The following is an 18495-nucleotide window of genomic DNA, read 5'->3' on the forward strand; positions in this document are numbered from 1 at the left end:
TCACTGTGTTTTATGCTCTTTGCCCTGCTTTTATTGTGTTTGTTGCTCCCTAATGTGGTTATGTAGAGCATAATGTCTTTCATATTGCCAGGCAGTGCTGAGAGAAGGCAGCCTGAGATATTGTTTGCAATCTCTTCCGACTCCGCAGGTAGTTGCCTCGGCCCGTCTTATTTCCCAACATAATAAAATGAAAACACATTCAGTGTTTATGTACCTTTGACCTTGTGAATGAAATGAAATACATTATAATATGTGTTCTGTATACAACCTCAGAGCTAAGTGTGACTCTGCTAAATTAACAGAAATGACAGCACATTTCCTACAGTGAAAGAGGACAATTATTGTATTTCTGTGGTAATAAGTCATTTTACAGTCGCTGCAAAAAGTGCAAACAAACTGTTTCTCCAGTACTTCAAACTCTGCATGGTTCAGTATGTTGAAGGATCACAGTATGACGTGATATTGGAATCAGAAGTCAGATCCAGTGCAGCAACAATTATTAGAAAGTTAGAAAAGCCCCCTGAACCAGTATAAGTGCAATGAACGTCCCTTAGTGCTATAGGCTCAGGTTGCTGTGCGATCACAATGCACTGAGAACCTTTCACTCCTTATGTGTTTATATATGTTTATGTGCTATTTCTGCATGTTATTAACTGTCTACTCTCACTTTGCTTTGTCCTTGTCTCTCTATGATTTTTTTTGCCTCTTTGGTATTTATCTGGTTGTTGGGTTTTTCTAGCTAATACTTTAGGGTCTTTACCTTATAGCAAAAAGAGCTTTGAGCTGTAATTAAAAAATTGGAGCTCTGTAGCACAGATGACCAGATTTTTAAAGCATCCTACTTATTAATGAGGGCCATTGCAAAAGATTTTTATTTTGTTTATTTTTGTATTTAGAAATAATTTAAAATTGTCGATGTCCATTAAAGTTTTTCATTCAAGCTTACCACATTGATAAAATATTTATACATACATAAACGTTGTAATCAATTACAGCTGTCGGCTTTCCTTATAGAGCCAAAGTAGTATTGATCAGTTCATTCTTAGAACACTGCATCATATCCATCAAGTCAGCTGTAAATGACAAAGACTGATGATATCTAATTTATACTTAAAGATCAGTATGAACACAACCCAATTGCTGGGTTATCATTTGCTTTATTGGATTACCTTATGAGTTTGTATCTAACAGTACTGTTATTCTTGTGCTTTTAACACTTTGATGTCAGACACTGTTTCTGTATTGTACCTGCTCCTGTGCGTCCTCAGGCGTTTAGTGTGGTCTTCCAGAAAGCAGTTCTGAAGGCTGAGCCTGCAGAAGGTCTAAAGCAGCGGGTGTCCAACCTAATTGACAGCATCACCTCCTCAGTCTTCCAGTACACCACCAGAGGCCTATTTGAGTGTGACAAGCTCACATACATCGCTCAGCTCGCTTTCCAGGTAGGAAGGTGCATCCGGTTTCATCCTCTGCATGGTTTGTTTTTGAGCACACGTTTGCTGCTGAACAGGCTTCTCCGGAGACCGGCGGCCCTGTTTGGGTTTAATCAAGTAGAAAGGAGATGTGCTCATTGTAAAGTTATTCCTGTTTGTTTTGTGCCCAGATACTCCTGATGAATAAAGATATAAACCCTGTAGAGCTAGACTTCCTCCTGAGGTACCCTGTCCAACCAGGTGTAACATCACCAGTGGAGTTCCTATCTAACCACTCCTGGGGGGGGATCAAGGTATGAAAAGAGGCAGTGTGAAAGGGCACAACTCGATCTTTTTTTTCACAGTCCCTGAGCAAACCAGAGATATGTGATGTTGTGTCTTAAAGTAACTGTCCCAACACACACACACACACACACACACACACACACACACACACACACACACACACAAAATGGCTAAACTTCCTGTGTCAAAGATTTCCTCCACCTCTGTGAGTTAACTGTCCCTCATTTTCAACCATTTTTTAAAATTAAAAACATGTTGAATACTAGTGTGTAACATGTATAGTTGGGGAAACAATTATTTGATCTAATGCTGAATTTGTACATTTGCTCACTTACAAGCAAATCAACAATCTCTAATTTTTATGGTAGTTTTGTTTAAATGAAGACAGAAGGATCTCCACCATAAATCCAGGAAAAAACACATTACACAAAAATTAGAAACTGACTACTCTATGACCCATCCAGAAGTCTGGTCCCCACAGATTGCCTGTGCACCCATGTGGTTCACAGATTACAATCAATCACAGATACTCCTGATCTGAACTTCTTATGTGTATAAAGCACACCTGTCCACAGAATCATTTTCTTCCATTCCAACTAGGGATGCACCGATACCGGTATCTGGTATCGGCCTCGATACCACATTTTCTAAAGTACTCGTACTCGTTAAAAGTCCCCCGATACCAGGGACCAATACCACGGTCTGAGAAATGTCTATGTTTGAGCGGCGTGTAAGGGGTTAATCACAGGCGCAGAGTGCTCCAACTAGCTGTTCAGGAGGGCTTATTAGCACAGAGGAGCATAGCTGATGCTATAGCAGTGGGGCAGAAAATAGTTGGGCATTTTAAACATTCCGCCTTAGCCTACTCCCGCCTCGAGGACATTCACTGAATGAAACTGAAGAAGCTTCTCGGATGAGAGGTGAAACGTCTTCAAGCAACTTAAAGAAGCCCAGATGCTTTTCTTTCCAAGCTCCTTAGACCTTCTTGGCTGTAATGGTACAAAGCTGCACTGTGAAGTGTGAATTTGATGAATTCATCAAAATAAGCTGTTCTTTCAGAAAGCTAGGGCTCCGTCTTGAACTTCATAAAGATGTAATAACTTGTAGATCAGCCCTATTTTTAGAATCCCATCCTATATGTTGAAATCTCTAAAAGATAATAAAAAATAATTCACCTCTATTTCTTTCTAAATTTTGTTGTCCTCCACCTTGTCATCTGCGAGATTCAAGGCTAATATCTTCCGGTTCCTTTATCGGCTCCACACAGTGCGCAGTATGTACAGTGGATTTTCCCAACAGTAAAGTGAATGCACATAATTGGAGTGTATATCTCTGTATCACCCAAAACTCCAGTCTGACAGCATGCAGTCTCCAGGGTCCCACTGTGCTCTGTGACCCTGCTAGATTCTAACACTGAAGGGTGCTAGAAGAAAAACTCAGTCTCTCTGTTTGTGTCTCAGAGAAGGCAGTGCTGTGGACAGCAGAGGTTGCTTATCTTGTCAGATGAGTTTAACAGCAAAGTAAACCCTAACTGCAGCATGTCTTTTAGCCCCTCGTGCTCATGAATATTTCACTCTATATCGCCTTCAATATTAACTTAACCTAAAACCCCTCTGAGGATTAAGAGATGGCCTTTCTATAACTGCTCTCAACCTGCTGTGGATGTTTAAGTCCCTGCTAATCAAATTCTGTCACTTGATTTTTCTTATCGTAGTTGGAAACATAATCAGTTGGAAAGATTTAAAGGAGGATAACGTCCTCTGATTGCTTGCCCCAGTTGATGATATTAGCAGAGCTGGAATCCCTCGGGACCCAGTGTTTCTCATTACACTGGGGCTGATTGGTCGCCAACCACCTGTAGTAATTAAACTGAGTCACAGTGAAGGTAATGTGTGCCGAGCCGCTCCTTCTCACTCTGCTCTATGTCTTCCCCTCATGGCTTGTGTCGAGGGTTGGTTTCATAGAGTGACACGGGATGTTTTTGCCTTGACACCTTGTATTCTGTGTCTCTGCTGAGAGAAGATTTCAGCATCCTGCTCATAGTTTGCACAGTGCGGGAGACAGCAGAGCCGCTTGAGGCTGCACTGCGTGACACTCCTGTTCTCTGCAGATGAGATGAGGTGTCTGTCATCTGGGGCATCACAATGAAGCCCTCACTGGTTCTGCAAGAGATGCATATTTAGTGCTCCCCTACCCCCTGTCCCGTTATGAAAGCTTTGTGTTTACTCAGCATTTCTGTTTGAATAAATATTATTTATAAGGACATGAGGAAAGATAAGCATTCTGTTTTTTATGACTCTCCATATTTTGCAAACAGACTCTCTCTCTTTTTTTTTTTTACCTGTGCATTGTGAAAAATATCTCTGGTCAAGAACTTTAATGTGTATCACTGATCGCAGTGCAGCAGCTCTTTTAACAACATGCACTATGTTTCACTCCACAAATCCTATTTCTTTTCCAAAACCTCCAGTCTCTTTGCTCCATGGATGAGTTCAGAAACCTGGACAGAGACATTGAAGGCTCAGCCAAACGCTGGAAGAAGTTTGTAGAGTCCGAGTGTCCGGAAAAAGAGAAATTCCCACAGGAATGGAAGAGCAAAAGCTCACTCCAGAGACTGTGCATTATGAGAGCCCTGAGGCCTGACCGCATGACGTACGCTGTCAGGTAAGAGGTGGTATCATTTCCCTTTGCTCTGTGATCTGTGAAAGCTCCTACTTGACCTGTTCTGGTTACTGAAAAGGTAAAAAAGTTGAACAACAGAACCTTTGGCTTCTATCCTGAGATGACAGTTGACTTAGTCACACAGATTTTCAGGGACAATCATCAAACCTAAGTATTAAAAGAGAACATCTGTGTCCACTTGTACCAAATCCAGACCCCAGTTACACTCTGAATTAACATACATTAGGTGTGAGATGCAATATTTTAGTTCTATTAAGATGCCTGTGTCTGTGGGGTTTCTTAGATATTAGGCTTTGGAGATACTAATTAAACAGATTATGTGGTTTTTTGTTTGGTCTGAAGGGGACTAATGGCTCCGAAACAAACATTTCACAAGTTTGATTTCTAATAAACTGGGCACAAATCCCTCCAGTATGTGAGTGAAATTTTAACCAGAAGGCTTAAAGTGGGAAATTAAAGCTGACTCATCTAATGATTATGATTTAAAGTGCATATTATGAGTCTTATGAAGATTGTGCTTGGTTTAATCTGTGTCCATAGTTCTTTAGCCAGAGGAGGAACTGAGTCATTTTGCTCAGTTCATTACGCAGATTCATACCTGTAGCCAATAACTATGTAGCTTGTTCATATTTTTTTATAAGCAATGCGATTACATTAATTTTGAAATGAATAAGTGAACAGCTAGATCACTACTCATAATACATTATAATGCAGTTTATCACTCTTGGTAATTTGTTAAGACTGGCAGTATAATAACCAGCACCACATTGCAATTTCACATCTCAGAGTTCATGAATTTGTTTTTAATGTGCTGCAGCTTTAGATGGTTAACACCCAGACTGATTACAAAATATGGATGTAGCTTCTAGATCAGAAAACTGAAGCCAGTATGTGTAAGTGCATTCCACTTTGCTTGCTGTATGACCCCATTAAACTCTTTCCTTATCAGATTATGCACTTGGTTGGTAGTTTCATGTCATTCTAAAGACAAAATGATTGAAAATTTGTAAACTGTGCTCTTTATTAGTGTCAGAATTTAAGATAAAGCAGGGTGTGATCATTGGCTAATGTCTTGATATTGACAGATCATTAATCATTCTGCATGCTGTGTCACACAGTTTCATAGTTAGTTCTAATGTGCACTCACAATGTCGGGTTTTAAAAAATATGAGATGGATGACATCATGTTGGCTTTCCAAGGTGGAGACCAAAAGAGAGCTAAAAGTAGAGCAAATGGTGGAGTTTAGAACTGCAAAGGTCTCCACATCTTCCAGGAAATTCTTGGATTTGTGGTCAATGCGCAACAGTTGGACAACTTATTGGCACACTGCAGAACAAATACACAGTCTTCACATTTTGCTGCTTTCTGTGTTTTCATTTCTTCACTATCGGTTCTGCACATGTATGTTTGTATTTTGAGAAACCTTAAGTGGAGGCGGAACTAAGGTTATAGGACAAAATACAACATATGTACAAAATATATTTTGTTAAAAAGTGAATTCTTGATTTATTTAAGACTATGATTTGGTTGAAACTGAAGCAAGAAAAGCATAATGTTTGAAAGACCAAAGCATTTAATCCGGAGAGGGTGAAAAGAGCTACTGACAGCTGAGTCGTGACTAGAGTTTATAGTTTTGAAGCAGCTGTCTGTCTAATGCACTGTAATGCAGACAATTCTGGTTCTTCAAGTTCTTCAGCTTGTTGTCAAAGATAATAAAGTCTTAAGGAGAACTGAGTCACACTCTCCCTTACAGAGACTTTGTAGAGGAGAAACTGGGAAGCAAGTATGTGATTGGCAGATCACTGGACTTTGCCGTCTCCTTTGAAGAGTCAGGTCCAGCTACGCCCATGTTCTTCATCCTCTCTCCCGGAGTTGACCCTTTGAAGGATGTGGAAAAACATGGTAAGGCTTCTGCTTGTTTTATCTTTAAAAAAAGCTTTTAAATCCTGCTTAAAAGTGCGTTCAGGACTTTTATAAGAGCGAACACATTGCCAGTATATCGTTTCTTTTAGCTGTGTAGGGTTTTGGGTTAGTTATTAAGAGGAAATGCCTTGTCTACCTGCATGCATGATTTCAAATTTTAGTTCTGTTGCATAGGATTATCAGTCAGAACAACACATTTGTAATGTGTATCTGCTGTAATACCAGCCATCACTGCCAATGCACAACCAGCTCTGGATAGACTGAAAGGATTATACTAAAGGTCAGAAATATGTGAGATGACACCACTGGTGTATTAGGGGCAACAGAAAGTAAATGTCATTGGTTTTAGAGTTACTTTACATTCCTTTATGAATAATGGGTGGGTGGTGGCAAGATTTTTTTTACTAGAAATATGGAAAAAGTTGAAGCTTTTGTACTGACCTAGGCATTAATTCAGTTTTTGTGTATTTGAAATCAGCTGTATGAAATATTCAGATTGCAGGAATTGTTTCAGTTAACTGGAACAGATTTCCTCATTATTTCTCTTCTACCCAAGCATATGCATCGGCATTTTTGCATTCAAGTAATGAATGATTTGTTAGGGTTTTTGTTTTTTTGTTTGTTTCGCCTTACTTGGGTTTCAGTTTCTCCTTTGTCATCCTTTTATCCTCAGATTAATTTATCACACAGACCCATTTCAGCGTGTTGAAGTGTTGGTTTATGCCCAACACACTGCATTATTTGTGACTATTTTTAGATGCTTCATTTTTATAGGCATCGCCAGGTGATTAAATCAACCATGGAGCTACTATAGGCTCTGAAACCCCCTGTAAAATCCTCCATCCTCTCCTAATACCATACCAAATAGCACTCCTGCTGAAATTGCCTCTAAGGGCTCTGATTATTGATTAGCAACACCCTCATCCTGACCATAGCCAATCACATCAAAGTTAAAGGTAACCAGCTGCTCCTGTGCTGATGAAAAGCAGCAGAACATGTTTTTTCCCCATTATATTTGTGTCTGTGGGGTTTCTTAGATATTAGGCTTTGGTGAGATTTTCATTAGACAGATTTTGTGATTTTTGTTTGGTCTGAAGGGCACTAATGGCTCCGAAACAAACATTTCACAAGTTTGATTTCTAACAAACTGGGCACAAATCACTCCAGTGTTTGAGTGAAATTTTAACCAGAAGGCTTAAAGTGGGGAACTAAAGCTGACTCATCTAATGATTAGGATTTAAAGTGCATATTAGTTAGTTTAGCCTGTGTCCAAGGCATGGATAGTGCTTTAGCCAGAGGAGGAGATATTGTGGAATTGAGTCATTTTATTCAGTTCATTACACAGATTCATATCCAATAACTATGTAGCTTGTTCATATTTTTCTAAGCTATGCAGTTAGATTACATTTGAATAAGTGAGCAACTAGATCACTACTCTTAATACTGATTATAATACAGTTTTTCACACTTAGTGATTTGTGACGATTAGTGTAAAATGACTCCCACCTAAGAACCATTTGTGATGCTCAGTCATAGACTGTACATTTAAAAATGGACTTCACCCACTGCTTTTTGTGTTTCTGTTTTTTGTGCGAGGTTTTTTGTGAAATTTTGGTTTTCAAACTGACTGATCGCTTTTAGTTTTGCAACATTTAGCCTCAATTAGCATAGATTGGAACTAAAAGAGACATCTAGCATTACTTTTAAGAGGAGACTAATAAGATATTAAACATATAAATAACACAGTTTGTTTATTACTTTCTTGGCTTATTTCTTTAACAGTTAATCAGAGCTTGGTCTGATTCTTTACTACCTCTCTGTAGTGCAGAGAGGTAGTAAAGAATCAGACCAAGCTCTGATGCAGATGGATGCTAAATGGAGTTTAATAGACTAGCAAATAGCGGTCCAGTTCAGTAGACTGCATTTATCATTTTAGTCTTTGCAACTGTTTCTGCAACCAAAGTTTTATTGAAACAATTACTTTTTTTTCTTTCAGGGAGGAAGCTGGGCTACACATTTGACAACAAAAACCTCCATAATGTCTCTCTGGGTCAAGGTCAGGAAGTTATAGCTGAACAAGCCCTCAACTTGGCAGCTAAAAACGGCCATTGGGTCATATTACAGGTACAGCAAATATACTTTTGAAATAGGGACTGTGATGTTATTTGTAAATATGAGTATCAACACAAATTCAGTGAGTTCACACTCCAACCAATATGTTTTCTGAAGATTATTGCAACAATCATATCAAGTAGATCCAATTATAGTTTGTGGTGTTTGAACACTAACACAAAAGGTATAAAATGACAATTCATTATAATTGTTAGAACATTTTGTCTTTCACTGAGTTGTCCCATGTGGTAAACCCATCCACATCACATAAAACGTGCCAAATTACAAAAAAATATGTCTGTTATCAAATGTAATATATACAATGCTGTAGGCACTCGGAAAACAGAAACAAACACTCTTTGGAAATTGAATACAGGGTTCATTTATGTCAAGGATTTTCTATTCAAGGGGTGATTTTATGTGGCATTTCCTTTATCTGTACGTGTTCTGAATGAGGCATATTATCACTTTGTTTTTCATTGCATACTCAGTGGGATGTTTGCTTTCCTCCAAGGTTCGTCTCTGTGGAAAAGCGAATTTAATTTTCGAAGGAAATTTCCTAACTGAAAGGGCCACGGCATTATACAGTACAATATCTACAGCCACGGTGTCTGTTCTCCTCTTATCTGGAGGGCAAGGCTGGCTTTTGCATTTTAAGTGGAAACCTTGGTGGAATTCTAATGTGAAGTATCGACAGATATGAACCACAGACCAGGCACTGTGGGACACCCATTTCTTTTAATTCACACAGCTTGTTGGATTTCAAAAAAAAGAGAGAAGGTTGCGACAGCATCACTCTCCTCTCCAGACCCAGGATAGCACAGACAAGCAGTTGTTTAATTACCTTTGCATAAGAATCCCGATCGATACGCTTAAAAAGGCCTTGTCCCCCTGGCAACAAACCTCCTACTCGCTTTATCTGTCTGTTTGTCTGCCTACCAAGTGCCACCCCTATGGTACTGGCCAGGGAGGGAAAGAAAAAAAGGGGAGGGGAGGGGAGGTAACATATTCCCATCTATCTCCTGCTTAAACCATCCGTATCTTCTCCATCTTCTCTTTTCTATTCCTCTGCCCACTCTCTCATTCTGTGAAGTAACTTTGATACTTTGGTCTTATCATTTTCTCCACCACATCTACCATCCTATCAATCCTCCCACTTTTCCTGCTAACCTGCTATCTCTTCATTCCCCCTCTTTGACCTTCTTGTCTCAGTTCTCCTCCTACCTATTCACCACTCCACCTTTATTAAGCCACTGTGAGGCCTGGCTCCATCAGTCCAGGATCATGTTAATGGCAGATTCCCTTTTGCTGCTGGGTAATTATATTGGAGAGCAGCATCTTCTTCTCAGATGGGCACAAGAGACAAAATAGCAGAAACTTCAAAGCAGTCCAATGCATTTGGTGGGAGTATGTGTTTGCAGATTGGAGTTGAATATCTCACATTGGCCAGGAGGCCAAAATCGAGTGGCCAGAACTTGCTGGTCTGTTTCGAATGCCACTGTTAATCTTAAAACCACCCATTTTGAGCTGGTGACAGAAAAAAGTCTCTGGAGGGCAGACAGTTGGATGAAAAGATTTCATCACGATGTCCTCCCCTCACTTCTGAAAGAAATGATTCATAAATCCCACAATGACAAATTTCTCATATTACAGTCATGAAGTCTTACAAAGATGGCAATAAATAAAAAACAATTACAGCTACATTTAGAATATGATGCATGCATGTTTTTTTAAGTTAAGGGTGACGCATCTTAAGTGACATTTTGTAGTCTTTACAATACAGTGGCAAACTGGAAGGAGCTGCTGGCTGCAGAAGTGTTTTTTCCGGTGAATATTGCACCTTCAAAGATTTCATAGATAGAAATCCATGTCTAGAAATTGATCATTTTTTTCAGTAGTTATGGGTATACAGATCCTGTACGATGACAAATTCTTATAAGGTTTAACATGCAGCTTTAACTGTCCTGCAGGAAAAAGGCAGGAGAATAACATTTGTGTCAGGTGAAATAAGTACATTTGCAGTGGAATTCTCATTCTGCAAGTTGTGGACATATCACATGACCTCTACAAATTACTCTACAAAGAGGTTCCCGGATAATAGCAGTTGCATAAAAATAGACCATTTATGAACCTTTAAAGACCTCCAAACCCTAGACTAAATAAATATGTATCTTTCGGCATTGGTGGATGTATGCCTTTATTTTTAAATTTAGTCTCAAGGGCGTGTCATGCTGTCAGTGCCTGCAGTGTGTCGACAGTCCTGCTTGTCCCTCCATCCTGTTCACGATGTTCCAGTGTCACTCAGAGTCTGCTGTGATACCGCAGGGCCGCCTCCTCAGTGTGGAGCCCGGCAGTGCTGCAGCTCCTTGACCAACAAGTTTTTTGGTTTTTTTACGTGTAAAATAGAAAGATTATGTGTGGGCACCTGCTCGTGTTTCTATTTGCTTGTCTGTGAGCCAGCGTGTGCAGTTGGACGTGCCATTGTGCCTTCCCTCAGGTTGTGTTTGATAGCAATGCATCAAAGACCTTGCCAGTGGTCTCTTCTAATGGGTTTTGGATTCAACTTTTATATTATTATGTAAATAGGTGACTCTCTGATGTAGTATCAGCGTAGTCATCGCCAGGGCTGGGAGGCCCTTATCGAGAAGACGTTGGGGGAACAAAAAATGTCGCACCTGAAAGTTAATTAAAAAGCCATAAAAACGCGTCTGCCCCTCTGTCTTGTTTGTTTGTCTGTCGGTCTCTTCGCCCCCTTCCTTTCCCCTTGCAGCCAGAGGATGAATGGTTTCATTACAGTGACAAGTTCTGAGGCAGTCTCTCACTTCTTCTGTTGGCTCTCTTTATTGCCAAACTATTTACATGCCAAGAGGAAAGGTTGTACTCTGGCTTGATGAAAAAGTGCTTGAATTTAGACTTTTCATTTGTATACCATTCATTATTCTCTAAGGCACTGAGAAGAAAACTAGCTTATCCCCTTCTCAGCTCCCAGCTCCTTCTGGACACTCTTGCTCACAGAATGTAAAAGTTTCTTCTCCTGTATTTTTCAATGACTCCCCCTAAAATCGACGTTCCGCTCCCTTCTGTGTCCCATCGTTTGGAAACTTCAGCCATCGTAAGGAAGATTAAATGTGGAGTGCAAAGGGAAATGAGAAAGTAAAGAGGCTTATGAATTAATGACTGGAGTTATTAGTGCTGTAATTAGATTTAGGGAATGGGCAGTGCTGCGTGGTGAGATCTGGGGGGTTTGGCTGACTCCTTATCATTCACGGGATATCCTGTAAGTGTTAGGACAGTTGAGATGGAAAATTGAGCTCATCCATGCTTGTGTGATAGTACAAGTCAGCCCTGCTGCCCGCACCGCGCCGAGCGATGTTATTGCAGAAACGTCATGGTAAAGTAAAGCCAGAGAACGGTCGTTTAATGTCAGCAACCTAGAAATGGGTTTCATGTGCTATGTACCATTTAATTTGGTGCCACATCAAAGTCACGGTGAAGCGAGAGGAATATGAAACATTTTAATTGGTCCTTTTGCTAGTTGTTATTACAACATATATACATAAATAGGCAATATTTGATGCATTAGCATCAAGCAGAGTATTAAAGTATTGTGTGCGCTCCATTAAAGCCCAGACTTTTGTAGTCTTCACCTCCGTGTAGACTGCGTTTTCTACACTTAAAAAAGCAAAATTGATTTGCATAAAAATGAGCCAGATTAACAGCAGGCTTTGCCCTTGTAGAACATCCACCTCGTGGCTCGTTGGCTGGGCACCCTTGAGAAACTTCTGGAGCAGTACGGAGATGGAAGCCATGAAAATTTCAGAGTGTTTATTAGTGCAGAGCCCTCATCAACCCGCGAGGGCCACATCATCACCCAGGGTATCCTGGAGACCTCCATCAAGATCACCAATGAACCACCTACTGGCATGCACGCAAACCTGCACAAGGCCCTCGACAACTTCAACCAGGTAACACACCTACAGGTTTAATACCTGCTCCACCTTTATTACCTACCTACGCTTCACCATTGGAAAGCAACTTAGCACAAAAGGTTTTTATATGGTTACATTGTGTGTAATTATGTGAAACTATTTGCCCATTGTAACACATTTATGACAATCATAAGACAGACAAAAACATTTTAGCCTTCTTTAGCTTCTTTTTCTATGAACTTTTATTTCAGAAGCAGCAGACTGTGGTTTTAAGCAGTTACCCTAAAAATCCACACTTACAGCAGAGAAGCAAAGGTAGTAGCTAAAGGAAGGCTAGATAAGACTAATGTTGGTCTAGGGCAGCTGGATGTGCCAATTAAAATTTGATTCTTATATAGCACTTTATACAACATACCACATTCACCCAATCACTTTCTTCTAAGCTTTTAGTGCTTCCTAGCTAACATTCATACTCCGATGGATGCATCGGAGAGCAGCTTGGGGTTAGTATCTTGCCCAAAGATACTTGGCATGCAGACTGGAGGAGCTGTGGATCAAACCGCTAACCTTACGATCAGTAGATGACCTGCTCTACCTCCTGAGATACAGCCACCCCAAATGTAGACCTGTTTAACTTTACTTCAGCTAAATAAGCATACATGATAAGAATGAAATGAATGAAGAAAGATTCCTTTGTGCTGTGTCTGGAATGATTTAAAGGGCTGCATCGTAATACTGTGTTTTTAATGTGTGTATTTCTGGCTTAAATCTGGGTCGTAAACCAGTAGAGAGAAAGAAAATGTGATTTGATTGAAACTTGGCACAGAAAGCTGAGAGATCTGTGACCATTTTATTAATTAACTTTTTAGTTACACCCGCTAGTGGAGCATGAGGTTAGAGAAAAGAAAGCTATTTTTTGTAGCAGTTCAAGTGCCCGTTCCACAGGATCTTAATAGGCTATTCTTTTGAGGATTCTCTTGATTCTCTAGGATTTTACATGCTACCTACCTCTGAATGCTCATTTTCCTTTTAGCTGTGAGTGGCAGTTGAAACAAAACATGTCAGTTCCCGATTTCTCATCAAGTTGCCAATTTGCAGAAGTCTTGCAGCGAGCAGATGGCAGCTTCACCTTTCACTCACCCTGGAATTGCTTCTGACCTGAAGAGGACAGATGTGATCATTGCACATGCTAACGCTAAAAGTTTGGTTACATTCTGCTGTGAGAAAGAGGGATTACTTGAGGACAGACCTCAGCAAAGTCCATTTGCTGATGTTTGTGTGAGTTATTGGAACACATCCAGACAATATCACTTTCCCAGACTATTCTCCAGCCCCATAGTTAGAATGGATCAGGGTGCTGCAGTGGCCTCTCCTAGCTTTACTTTACCTTATCAGTTCTTAGTCTCTATCTAAGCTTTACCATTACCTCTGTGCTTTGCTGCTAATGCATCTTCCTTTGCACCATTACCTGAGTGCTCAGTTTCCTCCCGCTCAATTTCCATGATCCTTAGTTTGCCGATGTGTATCTGTCTGATAAGAGCATCATGCTTGTGAGCCCTGCCTTATGCAGAGCTACAGGGAGGTCCACTGAGGGGAGGATGAGAGAATATTCCAATCATGTGTACTCAGTGAAAGTTAATCAATATTTGGCTAACTCTCAGTAATGGCCCATCTACACGGCAAAAGGCAGAGAAGTGACATTTCTTTTCTTTTGGTCTATTCGCTGGCAAATGCATACAGCATCACAGCTTTTAAACAGCCTCTGCTAGTTTGTCTAAGCTAATCATTTAAATGATGAAATCATTTTAACAGTATCAGACTACACAGCTTTTTCAGACTCTTGCATACCTAGATGTTAATCTTGAAACTGTTGTCAAATCATAAATATCAAAGTTTGTGTTCCCTTGCATGTGCGAGGGCTTCGACATGTGTTTATGCGTCTTTGTCTCTCTGCGATCGGACAGCATGTCGATTTTCTCCAGTCCACGGATCATGAATAGAGGGGCTATGCATCTCTTTCAGCTGTGTTGAGCAGAGGAGTACCATACAGAATACTAACTAAATCTCCAAAAGGGTGTGTGCATGTGTGTGTGTTTGTGAGTGTGGTAGTCAGCCTGCGCTCTGCTTGTGCAATCTACACGTGCATCGTCAGAGTCAGCTCCCCTGGGCACTGCAGTAGCGGAAGCGAAAAGGCCTTCACCGTAGCACTCGGTGACACATGTTAGAATAAAGAGAATTTAGCCTTCCTATTTCCATAGGGGTTATTGGCAAGCTTATTTAACTATCTCTCCCCCCTGAGATTACAGTGCCATTTATGTCCACTTTTTTATTTGCCTGTCTTGAATAATGAGCCCATGAGATAGTTGAAGGCTGAAAGCGCTTGACAAGTTGTGACAATTAAAAAAGGGAATCTCATCGTTGGTTTTATTGCCATCTAGTCTTCTCATTGTCTGTCTTTTACCATGAAGCACTGCTGGGATCTGACAAAATATTGCAAATCACAGGGCTATCTGCCACAACTTTTTACCTGTAACATGCAGATATAACTCCAGTGCGAACAGTTCGAGATGCCCTTTGAACATGCCGCTTTTTGTTCTTTTGCGTTTCAGGATACGCTGGAAATGTGCGCAAGGGAGAATGAGTTTAAGAGTATTTTGTTTGCCCTTTGCTACTTCCATGCGGTGGTGGCAGAGAGGAGGAAATTTGGTCCTCAAGGTTGGAACAGATCATACCCCTTTAACACCGGAGACCTCACCATTTCTGTCAACGTCCTCTACAACTATCTGGAGGCAAATCCAAAGGTACACATGTTTCTTTACAAAGCCTGCTGTTTGTTATCTTAATTGGAAATCCGAACACGGGTGACCTCAGCTAAACACCAAAGGCCACTTTCCAGCAAAACAACATCCCCGTGCTCTGTAATCCCCAGGTGCCGTACGATGATTTGCGCTACCTATTCGGTGAGATCATGTATGGTGGTCACATCACAGACGACTGGGACCGGCGTCTGTGTCGCACGTACCTGGAGGAGTTTGTTAAGCCCGAGATGATGGAGGGGGAGTTGTACCTAGCACCTGGTTTCCCCTTGCCTGGAAACATGGACTACAACAGCTACCACCAGGTGAGGCAGATAAGACTGGACTCATTTAGGCCATGAAACATTAAATAAAGATAATGTAGCCACAAAAAGGACACAACAGAAAATTAAAAGCAGAAACTCCTAGTGGAATCAGCCATGTAAAAGCATAGTATCTCCCACTTACAGTGCAAGAAAAATATTAAGATTGTATTCTTCAATGTGTCCCCAAGGGGCGTCTATGTGGCCTCCAGTAAATTAATGGTGGATTAATGTGGCCATAACTGAATTACTGTAATTAAAAGGTTTTCACCATCATTATTCCCCATGTACAGTGTGGAGTAGTACAATCCAATGCTAAATCAATAACAATAAAATGCTTCCCATATGGGTCCCTGGGACATAACAGATTGTTGTTTGAGTTACATAAATATTTCTCTGAGGTGGAGCTGCTCTGTGGGTGGAAACTGTTTGCCAGTAAGTCTAACTGGCAAAGTTAAATGTGAGCAAACCAAGAAGGGAAATTCATCAAACATAAAATGTATGCAAGTCAGAATAAATAAAACCAGTTGGGTCATTGAGCTTACAGTACAAAGCATGTTTCCAAACAACAAAATAGTAAAATAAGAAAACAGTTGGTGACAGCAGCTACAGCTGTGTGCTGCTAGACTTTGGGAAAATAGCATTTTGTAGGGTTTTTGTCGGTAATTGCAGCTCCTGTAAAAGAACACAATGTAAATGGATGTCCTTCAAGCATGCCTTTGATGATGGTAGACTTAATTTGACCATCGGTCCAGTCCCAGCACTTATTTCTCAAACCTCTGTGGCTTCAGTAGAGGATAGGTTGTTTATGTGTTGCTTAAATGATCCAAGATCCACTGGGTAATCTGCATTCAACTAATGCTGAGACAGTTTATTTGGTTCTTTAAAGCCATGGGAAAATTGGATTTGAATCCAATAATTTGAGGTGACTGCACAGTCTGATGGTCACTGACGACTGGAAACACAATAATACTGGAAACCATTTATAGCAACTGTTTGACTTTTTACCTTTAGAACAAATAATTACAATAAAGGTGAGTAAAGTCCTGAAGGTCAAATTTTTAAAAAAAGCAAAAACAAGACAGTGGTGGGGACAATAGCACACCAAAGGGATGACAGAAGCACTAATACTAAGGTTTGTTCATTAGAATGCACTTTTATACTAGAATAGAATAGAAATATTATTTTTTGTCACTCAATTCACGAGCTGCAACAAAACAGTAGGAGAGAAAAAGAGTTTAGGAGTAAAATTCAAAGAAATGAGAAATGGTAGCTTTATTGAATTACAGTTTGTTTGTATACACATTGTCTTTTGGGGACCCACTCAGGGAGGCTCAGGGAGGGACACCCACTCACGACAGATGGCTGCCCCTCCCTGAACCTGGTACTTCCAGAGGTTTCTTCCTAAAAGGTTTTTCCTTCCCATTGTCGACAATTGCTTGCTCATAGTGGGTCAACCAATTGTTGTTGTTGTTTTTCTCTATTATTGTAGTATGTTTACAATATGTATGTTTATAATAAAAAGCATCTTAAGGTAACCTTGAGATGCTATGTGAATGCATTAAATTGAACTGAATACACCTACACTGAATAAACCTGCCCACGAGCATTCTTGGGCGTGATACGTGTAATCACCTTCCATTTTTCAGTAACACAGTAATATTATGTATAAATCACATGGTAGTTATGTTATTTCTTGGGTTGTACAAGGTCTTGAATTTCACCTCCTCACTACGTACGACTCTGGATACTGTAGCTCCAGTGAAAACTAAGGTCTCTAATCAGAAGTACCTGACTCCGTGGTATAATTCTCAAACACGTACCCTAAAGCAGATGACTCGTAATCTGGAGAGGAAATGGCGTGTCACAAATTTAGAGGATCATCATTTAGCCTGGAGAAATAGTTTGCTGCTTTATAAGAAAGCCCTCCGCAAAGCCAGAACATCTTACTATTCATCACTGATTGAAGAAAATAAGAACAACCCCAGGTTTCTCTTCAGCACTGTAGCCAGGCTGACAAACAGTCAGAGCTCTGTTGAGCCAACCATCCCTTTAACGTTAACTAGTAATGACTTCATGAACTTCTTCACAAATAAAATTTTTATCATTAGAGAAAAAATTACCAGTAATCATCCCACAGATGTAATATTATCTACAGCTACTCTTAGTACCATTGATGTTAAGTTAGACTCTTTTTCTCCAATTGATCTTTCTGAGTTAACTTCAATAATTACTTCCTCCAAACCATCAACGTGTCTTTTAGACCCCATTCCTACAAAACTGCTCAAAGAAGTCCTGCCATTGATTAATTCTTTGATCTTAAATATGATCAACCTATCTCTAATGGTCGGCTATGTACCACAGGCCTTCAAGCTGGCTGTGGTTAAACCTTTACTCAAAAAGCCATCTCTAGACCCAGCAGTCTTAGCTAATTATAGGCCAATCTCCAACCTTCCTTTCATATCAAAAATCCTTGAAAGAGTAGTTGTCAAACAGCTAACAGATCATCTGCAGGGGAATGGTTTATTTGAAGAGTTTCAGTCAGGTTTCAGAGCTCATCACAGCACAGAAACAGCTTTAGTGAAGGTTACAAATGATCTTCTTATGGCCTCTGACAGTGGACTCATCTCTGTGCTTGTCCTGCTAGACCTCAGTGCAGCGTTCGATACTGTTGACCATAATATCCTATTAGAGCGATTAGAACATGCTGTAGGTATTACAGGTACTGCACTGCAGTGGTTTGTATCATATCTATCTAATAGACTCCAATTTGTGCATGTAAATGGAGAGTCCTCTTCACACACTGAGGTTAATTATGGAGTTCCACAGGGTTCAGTGCTAGGACCAATTCTGTTTACATTATACATGCTTCCCTTAGGCAGCATCATTAGAAGACATAGCATACATTTTCACTGCTATGCAGATGACAACCAGCTCTATCTGTCCATAAAGCCAGATAACACACACCAATTAGTTAAACTGCAGGAATGTCTTAAAGACATAAAGACCTGGATG

At 40.2% G+C, this 18495-nt stretch overlaps 1 protein-coding gene across 1 annotated transcript in view; it reads left to right on the plus strand.

The window, feature by feature from the left end:
• dnah9 (dynein, axonemal, heavy chain 9) overlaps positions 1 to 18495 on the plus strand; it is a 164070-nt gene that overhangs the window by 122505 nt on the left and 23070 nt on the right. Inside the window, exons 66-73 of the mRNA XM_084938413.1 lie at positions 1269 to 1439; positions 1601 to 1723; positions 4186 to 4379; positions 6152 to 6300; positions 8318 to 8445; positions 12171 to 12398; positions 14972 to 15163; positions 15292 to 15483. Coding sequence (XP_084794539.1) covers positions 1269 to 1439; positions 1601 to 1723; positions 4186 to 4379; positions 6152 to 6300; positions 8318 to 8445; positions 12171 to 12398; positions 14972 to 15163; positions 15292 to 15483 — 1377 coding nt within the window. The remainder of the gene's footprint in view (positions 1 to 1268; positions 1440 to 1600; positions 1724 to 4185; positions 4380 to 6151; positions 6301 to 8317; positions 8446 to 12170; positions 12399 to 14971; positions 15164 to 15291; positions 15484 to 18495) is intronic.

Source organism: Perissodus microlepis, chromosome 8 (assembly GCF_051167445.1).
Source record: "Perissodus microlepis isolate ML-2025 ecotype Zambia chromosome 8, ASM5116744v1, whole genome shotgun sequence".
Lineage (NCBI taxonomy): Eukaryota > Metazoa > Chordata > Actinopteri > Cichliformes > Cichlidae > Perissodus > Perissodus microlepis.